Source organism: Motacilla alba, chromosome 13 (assembly GCF_015832195.1).
Source record: "Motacilla alba alba isolate MOTALB_02 chromosome 13, Motacilla_alba_V1.0_pri, whole genome shotgun sequence".
In the NCBI taxonomy this organism is placed as follows: Eukaryota; Metazoa; Chordata; class Aves; order Passeriformes; family Motacillidae; genus Motacilla; species Motacilla alba.
Window position 1 is genome coordinate 8,710,382 of NC_052028.1, and position 13,133 is coordinate 8,723,514.

Here is a 13,133-nt window from a genome sequence, read left to right on the forward strand (position 1 = left end):
AACCACCTTTGCAAGGCCAGAGCCTATCTTTTATTGCTAGTTGGGACTGATTTTTTTTTAAAGTAGCTTGGGATATATTCATTTTAAAACATATATGTGCCAAGCAGTCAACAGAACAGAAATTGCACCTGGTTCTTCAGAAAAGAAAAAAAAAAGCACTTTTAATTTATCATTAAAACTACCAGCTACACGTTACTGCCAGGTAGGATTAAAATATTCCATTAGATAACATCAATACACTGTTCCCTGGTGGTGTCAGAGGACAAGAAATATTGTCCCTGATGAGATATTGCTGAAAAAGCTCCCAAGCCCGGTGGAAATACCAAAGGGTTTCAGATCCAACTCCAGCTTGGTGCTGGTGTTTGGGTTTTGTTTATTTCCCTGCACAGGCTGAGGGTGACTTGGTCTTCAAAGGGCAGAGGGCTGCCCTGGGACAGGAGATGCCCTGTCTGGGCTCTGAAGCAGGGCCTGCTAATGCTGAATTAGTTAATGTTGCTAACTGACCTTCATTTTGTGTACAGGTCCCAGCTTGCATTGGTTTTTACAGACTGCGTGCTGCCTTCCGACTTAACAGGAGCGACATAAAAGCTGGATAAAGGTAAAGGAGCAGTGGAATGAAATGGGAATGTGTGTGGTGGGAGGAGGAGGAGAGTCCAGAGGAGGGGATTGCTTGCCAGGAACCATTCCTCACTAGTGTGGGGAATAATGTTTTAGTGGCTGGGGTATTATAGTTTCCTATTACCAAGCCTTTTGGAAAAGCTTGCTCCCCTGCAGTACCAGGCTTTGTGTGAATTGCTTTTGACATCTGACTACTTTCACTAAGGTGGGACATTGGATTAAAGCGGTTTGAGTAAATCTTTGCAGAGTTTAATCCCATCCCATGTGAAATACAAATTCCTCTTCAAAATGACCCAGTCAGTGGTGCTGCTGCAGCAGGGCTGGCACTAGCTGGGTGAAAAGCAGTACTGAGTTTAACTGTGCTGCTAAACCCTGGGCTGCTGCTGTTCCACCACCTGGATGGCTGGAGGCAAAGGGAATGGGCAGGGGATGCAGACAGCGTTTATTTCTGTCATTTCATTATGAGTCCCACGATGTTTTGACCTCCTTAAAATCATCTGAAAGAAAAGCAGGGAGGCACATGTAACCACGCAAATCCGAGTTCAGGGATAACTTCCAAGACTGCATGTAAGAACTGGGTCACGACTTCAAAGAGACCTGCTCTGTCTGTTGGAATAATGGGATTTTTGAAATGGCTGAGAGCCAGGACATCAGTCTGTATTTAGAGGGAACTTCGAGAGATGCTGAGGGACGCACATGGCAAATTGGACCATCATCCCTAATTAAAATTTAATAAGAACTAAATTTTTAAGACATCCAGTTATTGCAAACAGTGGGAGTGGGCTGGATACACGGCATAGAAGAACCTAAATATACAACCTTGTAATGTAACCTCGAGTAATTGTTTGTGTACTTTGCAGAAGTTCAGCTAAATCACAGAGACTGGCGCGTCTGGCCAGGAGAAAATCCCACCCGACCCTGCGCAGGCTGAACCGCCCCAGAGCGTCAGGCACTGCCCGGCAGGCCCGGGTGCGGCATTCCCGGCTCCCTCCCGGGCCCCGTCCCGCCCGGCATTCCCGGCTCTCTCCCGGGCCCTGTCCCGCCCGGCATTCCCGGCTCTCTCCCGGCTCTCCCGGGCCCTGTCCCGCCCGGCATTCCCGGCTCTCTCCCGGCTCTCCCGGGCCCTGTCCCGCCCGGCATTCCCGGCCCTTTCCCGCTGCCTCTTCCCAAACTCCGCCGAGCGCGGAGCCGCCTCCCCCTCTTCCCACCCCCCCGCGCGGCGCGATGGTGCGTTCCGGCCCCCCCCCGCTGGCGCAGTGGTGCGGCCGGCGCGGCCCCGCCCCGCCCCGCGCGCGGAGCCGCCATTGCGGGTTGTTTGTGCGGGCGCGCAGCGGCGCGGGCGGGAGGCGGCGCCGCGGCTCCGCCATGTCCACCCCGGCGCGCCGCCGCCTGATGCGCGACTTCAAGAGGTGAGCGGGGCCCCGAGCCGCCGCTGCCCCGCGCCTTAGCGCCGGACCCGGGGCTGGCACCGAGCCCCCCCGGGCAGGGGAGCGGCAGAGCCGGGGGGAGCGGGGGCACCGCCGGGGGAGCGCGGGGTCCCGCCGGGGCAGCGGCGGCTTTGTTCGAGCCGCCTCGCCCGGGCGCCGACGGCTGGGGGCGTCTGAGGATAGGAGTTGGAGCGGTGGCCGCGGGCCCGGAGCGCCCGCGGGGTCACGGGGCGCCGGGCTGGCGGGGGGCTGGGGGGCTGCGGCGCTGCCAGACCGGGCCCGTGCCCGTGTCCCTGTCCGTGCCCGTGTCCCTGTCCCTGTCCCTGTCCCTGTCCGTGCCCGTGCCGTGCCGCCCGGCCCGCACCCCCGAGTGCGGCCGCAACCGCCGGCTCCGGCTTTGGAGCAGCTCGGGCGGCGTGCAGGAGTGTTCCAGGCTTGCTGGGTCGGAGGGTCTCTCTGAAAATAAGTTTGTTGTGATCGGCAGCTGGAAACGAAGCGCGGAGAATCTGCGAACGTTTCGTTTGTGTGTAATAAGAGCCAAAATGCCCTTTAATGTTTTTGTGCGCAATCGTGTGATACTGTGTTTAAAGTTTGCAGTCGTGAAGAATCTTGTGTAATATATGCGAACTGCTAAAGGAGCAGTTATTAGTTGCAGTCTTTTAAATGTTAATGACTGAACCACTGACTCTGGAATAAATTATTTCCAGTCTGACACGTAAACATACTTAGAACAGAGTGTGGAGAAGGGTGGGAGGTTTCCTTGTAGGATGTACAGTAAGAGTTCTCCAGACTGGGTCGCTCAGGAGTAGTTGGGGTGAGTCAGCTTTGATAGTGTCTCTTTTTTTAGCGTAGCTATGTTATACCAGGCCCTGAAAACACATCAGTAAACACTTGACGTTTATTGTAGTTGCTTTACGTGGCTGCACGTAAAGCAACAGCGACCAAAAGCCTGATTCGTGAATCTAGAAGCAGTAGGAGGTTTTTGGGAAGTGGAGCCCTCCCCTGCTGTTGTGTGAGTGTTGGTGTTTGTTAAGTGGGTGTTGCTTGATTCCTGTTCAAATCAAAACAGGATATTCAGACTTTTTATTTTATTTGCTTACACAGATGAACCAGTGATTTTTTTCCAGGCTGACTGCCTCAATTTTTCAAGATTGCAGTCAGATGTGGGTTTTATGCCTTTATATTCCTACAAGGACTGGTTTAATAATTTTGAAGTTAAGGCTGGAGAGAAGACTCTAAAGCTGTGGAAAAATATAACCAAGTAGACAATGTAAATCAAATCAATTTGTCATATATGTAGCAACTTTGATATTCCAAAACTTATGTAACTTTTCCAAGTTTTTGTTTTGCCCTGCTCTTTTGTGCTCTTTTGTTATGTACTTGTTTCTGATGTTTCTTGTACTTCATACTGAAAGAACAGACAGTGTGCTGTGAACTCGGATTCACTTCATTAAACTGTGATTGTCAGGGGCAGTGAAGAGAGAGGAGTTCAGCAGATTTCTTACTTCCTCGCATTTGTTTGAATAAATCAAAAGAAATAAAAGGTCATTTATTTACTTTGCTGATAAAAATGGAGTACTCAAACCTGCTCAACATTTTCCCCGCTGTTCAGGACTTTGAGGATTAGTCCTGTGTGCAGTCCTTGCCAGATCCTTTCTGTAGTTAGACCCTGTGACAAGTAGGGTGCACACGTGCTTTGAAGTTGATCTAAAAACCAAAGTCATCTCCCAGATGCATTTGTCAGGCTAATGCTCAGGCACTGCTGCTGGCCTGCAGCCTGGCTGTCACGTAGGAAGAAGTCCTGTTCCTGCTTTCCCTGACCAAAATAGTAGGTGGTTTATGCTGTTGATACTCAGCTGTCTGCACGGGGTGTGCTCAAAGAGCAGAGATGTAAACACAGAGTTTAAAGGGGCTCTGGGCTGCTCCGTGGGGCAGCAGCACTGCTCAGCATCCTCGGACAGCCCATGGTGTTACCCCAGGCTGAGGCAGTGCAAGTGCAGGGAGGATTGCCTGCCTGTGCTGCTGACGGCTCTCAGTAAATCTGCATTTGCATGTGGCATTTAGTTAGAATTTCTCCCTTGGTCTGCAGAGCTTTTCGTAGTGACTTGTTTATAAGTGTGCTGTGATATTATCAACCCTCGTGGTAACACTCAGGAGTTGTTTGTGACAGAAGGACAGTCACTGCATTTTCCTTATTCTTGCATTACTGTGGAGGTAAAACAGGTGAGGGGAGTAGGAGCTGTCACTGAGGGGGCTTGAGCAGGTGGATTGATTGGGGCCTGCTGGTGTACATTTGTCAGGGTCTTGTGATCCTTAATATGGATCAGTGATGGCCAGAGGGGGGCATTTGGATCCTGCCCTTTGGCTGCAGTACATATTTCTGGTTCAAGTTTGTGAAGCTTTCAGTGAGTAACATGCTTTTCCCTAGTCCAAGGATTAAGGAACTAAAAATAATTTTAAATGTTCCCGTAATTGCTTTAGAGATAAACACATTTGTGGGGCTGGTAAGAGGGAGTGGCAGCACGCAGATTTCCCCTTTGCTCTCTTTTGAAGCAATCAGCTTGTCAGTCAAAATAGGCTTATACCAGATTTAGCCACTTGTCATGCATGGATCTGGGTATGCAGGAAAAGCTTCCCCTGATGGTCCCTTGCCTTGAGTGCCAGCAAGAGTGCTCTGTGTGTGTGTGACTGCCTGGATTCCAGCTCTTGGTTGTGGCTGCAGCTTGTTCTCCTCTTCACTGTGGCAGCCAGCAGCAATTGCTCTCTCATAGTTCACAGTGTAGCACCATAAATCCCAGCTGTCCGTGGTGCTATAAGTTATTCTTACAGTTAATCCTTTGCTCCCTGAACACTTAATCAGACCTCTTGTGCCCTTGTGTCTCAGTGTAAAACATGAGAAAATCTTGATGTGCATTGCCTTGTAAGTCTGTCTTTCAGAGCGTTGATAATCTGCACGTAATGCTTTGTGTATTCTCTGGATGATCTGGAATGAGAAAATATTTATAAAATGTGGATATTACTGGTAAAATATATCTGCAGGTGGAAGTATTTCATATATGTGACTTGTCATTTTATGTTTGTAATTCTTAGATTGCAAGAAGACCCTCCTGTGGGTGTCAGTGGTGCACCATCTGAGAATAACATAATGCAATGGAATGCAGTCATATTTGGGTAAGAGTTTTTGGTCACTAGGAAATTCAGTATTAGAGGGCTAAATATGACAACCTGATGTTTGTTTTTACAGTTATTCTCTTGTTTCATGTATGTAAAGTCAGTAAACTTAAAAAAATGGCCAAAGTAAAAATCTCTTTTTTCACAGATAACAGGGAATGGTTAGGAAGGAAAAAAAATAAATTTTAAATTTGTTCAGCTTTTTTGTTGAATAAAGCTTGCATGTGGGTTAATAAATAGGTTATACTGTGTTATGAAAAAGCAGAATTCCTCCTTAAAGTATGTAAGTGCCACATGTTCTCAACCATTAAATCCAGATGTATTAGTGATTGGATTGAATCCTGGTAGGACAAGGTACAGGATCTGTCTGGGAAGTTACAGTACCTATCCTGTGGAAGAGGAGGTGACTTAGTATCCTTTAGTAAAACTGAAGTGTGCTTGCTAATAATCTGCTCATTTGTTCCAATCTAGTCACCTAAAGGCAGTCGAATCTAGTCACCTGTTGTTTGGGATGATGATAAAGTGGATCCCAAATAGCAGGTGACTGTGGGACATATCTGAGAGACAACAAAGCTCTCAGAGGATGCTTCTCTAATCATTTAAATGATTGCTTCTACCTATATCTTGGAGAGGATGAGAAAGAAGATACACATTTATTGTGCCTGTATGGAAGTAGATAATGATCATTTTTAACTGGAGTTTCTTTTTAAAACCTTTCAGGCCAGAAGGGACACCTTTTGAAGATGGTAAGTTGCTAACTTTTGTCTCCTTTGTCATTCTAATAAATGTTGCCAGTACTAATGTTGTTCTGCTTTTGAAAAATAATAGATGCTATCTGTGTATAATTTGAAACAAACCAAGTAAGTGAAGCAATGAGGGCTATAAAAATATGTATCTTGATCTAAGCAGTGTCTCATCATGCTGGCTCACGGTTGGTTAGAAAGCTACGAAGCAATGCTTCTGTCAAGGCTTTTTCATACATACCACAAGAGCTTTTAGCAGGGATTATTGGCCTGACACTGCCAGGTGTGTTTGCACATCTCTTTAGCTGAGCTCAACAAGAGCTTTTGTCGTTTCATCTTCTGGCATGTTTGATTCATCACTGTTCTCCTAATGAAGAACAGGTGAAAAACCTCAAGGTGTTCTCAATATAGAACTCAGTGAGGTTGAGGGAATCCCAGATTTGTACATAAACATGAAAGCTAGTGTGTAATGACCCTCCCTTAGGCATATGAGGAATAATGAGTTTAATAATTATAGTATTATTGCAGTAATTGGCAGCAGATGGGTTTTTCTCTGTGTTGGGTTGGAGGAATTACAGTAAATTATTCACTGATCCATAACAAAGGTTTTCAGTGAATCAGTTGTGAGCTCCAAAGACTGAGATTGCTGATTATGAAATTCCAATGTTTCTTTGCTGGCACCACAATGCCTTCTTAATGAAACGCCTTAAAGTCACCCAAGTCCATGGAGCCAGCCTACCTGGGTCATGGAAAAGTGGGATAATGTTGGATAAGGCTGCCTTTGCCATGTATACAGTGAGTCTCCAAGCTCCTACCCAACCACTACTGCTGGGTTTGTTACTCTAAGTAGTAGTTCCATAGTTCCATTATCACTTGAAACATATGAAAAGCAATCAGATTCATTGTTGTTTTTCAGACAATGCTGAGCAGAAGTACTGGTCATGGAGCACATAAATTAATTTGTTGTTTATGTTCCTGGATATGTTCTTTTGTTGTTAGTTATCTGATTTTATTTATCTTTCTTTGGACAGGTACTTTTAAACTAGTAATAGAATTTTCTGAAGAATATCCGAATAAGCCTCCAACTGTTAGGTTTTTATCAAAAATGTTCCATCCGAATGGTGAGTAAACCATCTTTATTTAGCTGTAATATTCATTAAATATTACAGTGTGGTCATGCATTCTCTGAAGTTCCAGAATGCTTAATCTCTCTTCACTGCCATCTCCTAAGTAGATGTCTAGGACAGCAACTGCTTGATGAAAAATTGAGAGTTATGATGCTATTAAGAAGCAGCTATCTGCCTCTTACTAATCAATATGAAGCCTCAGTAGCAAAGCCTGTGAGTATTTTCAGCAGCAGCAGCTGCACTTAGGTTGGTTTAAAGAGGCAGTTCTGGCTGCAGATTCCTGCCCCCTTCCATTTAACAGCAGCCATGTCTGTGCAGCCACAGCATGAGCTGCAGGGAACTGCTGGAGCCACGTGTTAATTATTCCTGCCAGGTGAGGTTTCACTCAAGTCCCTGCTTTCCCCTGGTGCTCTGTGCCTACCAGGACTAGCACAGGGAAGAAAATGAGGATGCTCAGTCGTAGAGGAGGCGTCTGACCCCATCTCAGTGAGGAGGGCAGCTGTGAGAGTGCACTATGCTGCCTCCCCCAGCATGGATAGGTTTTGCTGAGTGCAGAAACAAACCTGCCTGCTGCTCCTCTCTAGAAATTATGCCTCACATACTGTGCAGGCCAGTTTGTCTCTGCCACAAGGTCTGTGATTCTTTGGGAACAAGCTGGAAGACAAGGGTGTAGAAGTTTGAGCAGTGAGTCTTGGGTTCATGTGAACTCCATGAGACTGATAGGTATCCAGACAGAAGTAGGATTTCAGGCACTTTTCCATATTTTCCACTGTCTGCCTTGGTGCCTTTCATAGTGAGTGTAGAGTGTGTGAAAATGGGGCAGGAGCTGCCCCTGCTCGTGGTGTGAAGTGGTTCCACTCCTGCAGTGAAGGCCTTGCTGCTCTCTGGGAGGCTCTCCACTGTGACAGTGTGGGTCAGTCACACTGGAGGAGCAGGACACCAGGTCTGCCCCTTCCTCTGCTAATGCCATAATCTTCAGACCTTCCTTCTTTCCCTCTTAGGTGTTCTGTTAATTTCAGTAATAAATCTTCAAAGTATGTGTCAAGCCACAGAAGATGGTGAGACAAACTGCTGTCCTCTTTCCCAAAGCATTAATCTCAGCACAGACTGAATTGGAACAATAACTCTGCTCTGAACAGCGCCATAAATCTGACAGTTTCTAAGTGATACCTGTGTTGTATTTACAGTGTATGCAGATGGCAGCATATGTTTAGATATTCTTCAGAATCGCTGGAGTCCAACATATGATGTTTCATCTATTTTAACTTCAATTCAGGTAACTTTGCATCTGTTTTACCAAATAATTGTGTTATTCTTGGTCTCTATTCCAGAATTCACAGCTCAGTGATGAGGCTAGCCAGGTATCTCTGTCAAGGGGAGTGTCAAATCCTCATGAGCTAAGCAGTATTTTTAGATCAAATAAAGACAAAGATGCTACGTAATCACTAATTCTGAGCTACAAAACTGTCATAGCATATTTTTGCACAGGAAAGCAGTTACTGGTTCATTTTTAACTGTTTTTACTCAAGATAGGATATCAGATGCAGAAAATTGCCTCGTGTTTGAAACATTTAACTTTACTGTGAAGCCCTCAAAGGGACAATATTGCTGAAACGTACTCCTTGGAATAAGTAAAAATGGCCTGGCACACTGGAAATGCACAGTTCCTTTGCTCCTGTGTGATTGTTCTAATTTTTCAACAGTGATGTTTTGTAGGAGACATCTTAGCCCCTCTTTAGTCCTGAATGACAGCATAATGTAATTACGAAATAGTCAGTTGGCTCCATAGTGCTGGCTAGCTGGTTTGTGAAGCTACAAGTGCTTGCAGCACTGATGCTTAGGTGGGGTGTAATTTGAGGGTCAGTAGTATCATTAGGGGTGTCTAACCAGGACTTTAACTAGGTTTTTTAACTGGGGCATTCTGAGTTGTGTCTGCCTCTGAAACACATTTGACTTGAAAGTAAGTTGATTTTTTTTCTTGATTTACATGTGTTGGTTTGTCTCACATTATGTTTTCCCCTTTTTTCAGTCTCTGCTTGATGAACCCAATCCAAACAGTCCAGCAAACAGTCAGGCAGCACAACTTTACCAGGAGAACAAACGTGAATATGAGAAAAGAGTTTCAGCTATTGTCGAACAAAGTTGGAATGATTCGTAACAGCTGCTGTGTTACTCTCCATCCTCATAATCATTATGTACAATTTAACTCTCAATAGAAAGGCTACCAGAAATTTCAAGTGCCACAGTTCTATGAATTTGCATAAAAACTCATTTGCAAACAAAATTAAGCCCTCCAGTTTAGGGGAAGCTAAAAGCTTGTGTATCTCAATTAATGTCCTTTTTATTGCATGGTAAGAACTAAGTTATTGCTACATAAATTTGTAATATATCCTGTTTGTATTTTTTTTCCAAGTGTATAATGTTGGTGTGGAGTTTTCATGACAGAATATACACATTTTGTAAATCTGTACTTTTTCAAATATTGAATGCCTTATTTTTGAATTCTTTAGATTTTTAAATTGGAGAAAAGCACTTAAAAAGTTTTTATATATGAATATTTCATGTAAAACTGTTAAATACATTACCTTAGTGCAAGACATTCTGCTCTCACTCTATCTTTTTCCAAGGGCTCATTTTTTTTGTCCATGCTGTTGGTACCCTGCACTTTACAAACAGAAAAGTTAATCCACAGTGCAACTGTCTTCATGGCATGTCTTTGCTTCTGCACCACAGCTTGACTTGATTCTGTGTGTCCTCAGTTGTATGAGGAAGAGACATTTTGGTGGCTGCCAATTACAAATGGGGAAACAGATGTAACTATTTTGCTAAAAGTCCCACCTTAAACCAGCAGCAGAGTTGCAAACATAAACCTGGGTGACCAGGCTTGATGAGAACATATTCTAATAAGTTTTATTTTTCTGAAATATTGTATTTTACAAACCTGGAAATGTTGTTATCTAAATCTGTTCTATATTCACATAGTGATACTGTAATACAGTTTTGAATATCTTCTAATAATTAAAGAGGTTTCCCATTAGTTTCCCTTGGGAATAGGGAAAAAATTAATCACCAACGAAAGAAAACATCTGCAGATTTAATGGAGTTATTCTTTAAAGCTGGACTGTGTACCATGTGGCCAGGTCTCATGTCTGTATCACAGAGGCTCCACATATTCTTAAATTGACAGTTTAAAGAACTTTGGCTTTGTTTTTGTAAGTGTTGATGTGGTGGTAATTTCTTACTGTATTCTGTAAACCAGGCTAGCTGACTACAGTAAAGAATTAAGCCATTTTTTTTCTTCCAGCATTAAAATTGTAACAACTTCTCATAATTCCAGCCAGCATTACATATATATTAAACTCCCCAAATCCCATACCAAAATACAGCTCAGTGGTGCCTAAAAAGCAATGGAAATTGATTTCACTTAGAAAAGAAAGTGTTGTTTATTTGCAGCAGTCGTTACTAGAAGTTATTCTCAATGCACTGAAACAAGAGTATCAATTTACACCTTGCACCTGCTTGTAAAGGTCTGTGGTTTCTAGGGGCAGCACTGCAGTTTAGAAATGGCACTCAGAATACTGTCCAACCAGACTGTGTGAGTAGCTTGTGGAGTAAAACTGCTGTGCCTTGGATAAGCATTAGTGTACAAAGGCTCAGAGAATATCCATGCTATGTAATAACTTTGCTCTCATTAAGTCAGTTTGCTTTCCTTGCATTGCCGAATTTATGTTTAAGAATTTTTCAATCTATGTCTGGTTAATAACACAAACTCCAAAAGATGCAGTTTGCTTTTGGTCATGGTGAAGTTACAGTAACACTGGCAAAGTGGTGCTACGTGGCTTAAAACATCAATGCAAACATTTTTTTGTTCATAAATATAACATGGAAAAGCTTTCCTGTTCTAAGAATTAATCTAAACTTTGATTTATTTTTTTTAAATGTGCCTCCTCTTTCAGTATTTTTGTTCCTTTGCCGTGTGCATGAGCTGAGATTTGCTGTTCATTAGCATTCACGTTAATTTGATTTTTCCTGAACAGCCAGTTTGGCCCAGTTATAGATTGATGATGCTCAGAACATGTTCTTGTGTCTCTGGGATGTGTGAGAAACAAAACTGGAGCAGAAGGGGGTTTAATTAATGATGGGCACTGCACGCTGCCTGTGCTGGGACCCACACTGTTCAGGGACAGGTGTGTCTGAAGGTGCTCTCAGAGCATTCTCTGCAGAGGGCAGAACTCGGAGCCTGCACTCAGCAAAGTCTGGCTGGAAATTGTCCTGCTGTCCCTCAGACAAAGGTGAGGTACCCCAGAGTGTGGGGAGGAGCATTCGGAAATTGTCCTGCTGTCCCTCAGACAAAGGTGAGGTATCCCAGAGTGTGGGGAGGAGCATTCCCTTGCTCACCAGATTGCTCACGGTAACACTTGAGATGACTCTGCCAGCTGTGTGGGAACATGGGAATGGTGAGAATCCAGGCTCCAGGGTGACCCTTGGGTTCACACTGGTACAGAGGAACTGCTCTTTCTGGAGGTGGGATCCTGGAGCAGCTGGGGGCTGCACGGGGCATCCCCGGGGGTGTGGGAGAAAGGGTGACTTCTGTGAGCCCTCCACCAATACACATTAAAAACAGTCAGAGAGCACAGGTTAAAACCTGCTAAAACCTGCTAGAAAACAGAGATACTACCAGGCAGAAGGAAGCAGGCCAGGGGTCATGGTGTAAAGGATGCAATGTGTGTTGGCTGTCAGCACTCGTTGGTGCTGCTCAGGGCCACAGATTCCCCTTGGAGCCTTCACATGCTCATGTTAGCATCTCCAGTGGGTTTAGACGTACTGACTGTTCAGGCCTTTGTGTTCCTTACTGCTCCCACCACCCTCCTTTTGGGACCATCTGGTCCCTGGGCTGAGCCCTGCAGGCTGCCCCAAAGCTGTGTGTGGGTGCTGAAACTACAGGTCAGGAGTGTGGGTGATGGACAGATGAAAGCCCTTTCCCTCTAAAAAGAGCAGGAGTGATGACAAAGACAAAAAGGTTCATGTGCACTGATTCACAGGAGCACTCAGTACTCACAATAAACTTTGTAGCACAATTACCTTTTTAAATAGTACACTGGGATGCTTGATTTTTAATGGATTAGGAGATGTAATGCGCTAAGCTTGCTGGGACAGTGGGATTAGTTAGGGAAGGACTGATGGGTTCACAGTTTTGGATTTATAGCTTCTCGTGGAGCTTTCATTCATTGATATTAAACAGTTCATAATCACTTCTTTTCCATTGGATTCATATAAAGATTGAAAAACAGTGGAGATATCTTTAAATTATTCACCCCAGAGTTTTTGTCCTATATATCCATGTCCTTCCCCTGATCTTACGGAGGCATCCCGGTTTGCAGTGTTCTTGTGTCAGGAAGCCATTGGTGGGGCTGTGGGTGTGAACCATTCCTGGGCATTCCCCAATCTGAGCTTCAGGTATAAAACCACCTTTGCCTTCAGGTTTATCACACTAACATTATTCATAAGAAGAATCAAACACTGCGCTGCTTGTGCTGCTTTCTTCAGATCTCAGTTCCCTAAAGATGTCACATCCAAATGCAGTCCCAAGCCAGAACTACGGGACTTGGATCTTCACAAATGTGATTAACTTCACTAGTGTGAGTCGTCCCATTGGGATTCCTCACCATAGTACAGATAAATGTGTGTAATTGAAGAATCAAGGCCTTAGGCTGTGAGAAGTGAAGAAATCACAGCTTGAGGTACTGTATCTGCAGCTTCTTTGTGGGAGGTTTTGTATTAATAGTCAATTAATTCAGTGTGTCAAACAAATAAAGCTCTTAAATATGTAGAGATTAGGAGGTGCCTAATAAAAAATTTACAGGAAAAAAGGAAGATTCCCTGATCACTACAGGGGCGTTGAGATATTCAAAATAAAATAGGCAGGATAATGTAAACAGTTAAATACGTCACATTTAACGTGTCAAGAGTCTGTGAGAATAGCTTTTGATGTATATAAAAATGCACCAGGAGAGGAAGAGACTTCTCATCCGGCCAGACTTCCCAAC

The 13,133-nt window shown here is 44.4% G+C and overlaps 1 protein-coding gene across 1 annotated transcript; it reads left to right on the plus strand.

Annotated features, from left to right (window-relative positions):
• Window positions 1–1,888: 1,888 nt before the first annotated feature.
• UBE2B (ubiquitin conjugating enzyme E2 B) lies at window positions 1,889–10,991 on the plus strand. Its single transcript, XM_038150347.1, has 6 exons — window positions 1,889–2,027; window positions 5,136–5,216; window positions 5,937–5,962; window positions 6,991–7,080; window positions 8,274–8,362; window positions 9,116–10,991. The coding sequence occupies exons 1-6, from the start codon at window positions 1,984–1,986 to the stop codon at window positions 9,242–9,244; spliced, it is 459 nt and encodes a 152-aa protein (XP_038006275.1). The 5' UTR covers window positions 1,889–1,983; the 3' UTR covers window positions 9,245–10,991.
• Window positions 10,992–13,133: the final 2,142 nt, after the last annotated feature.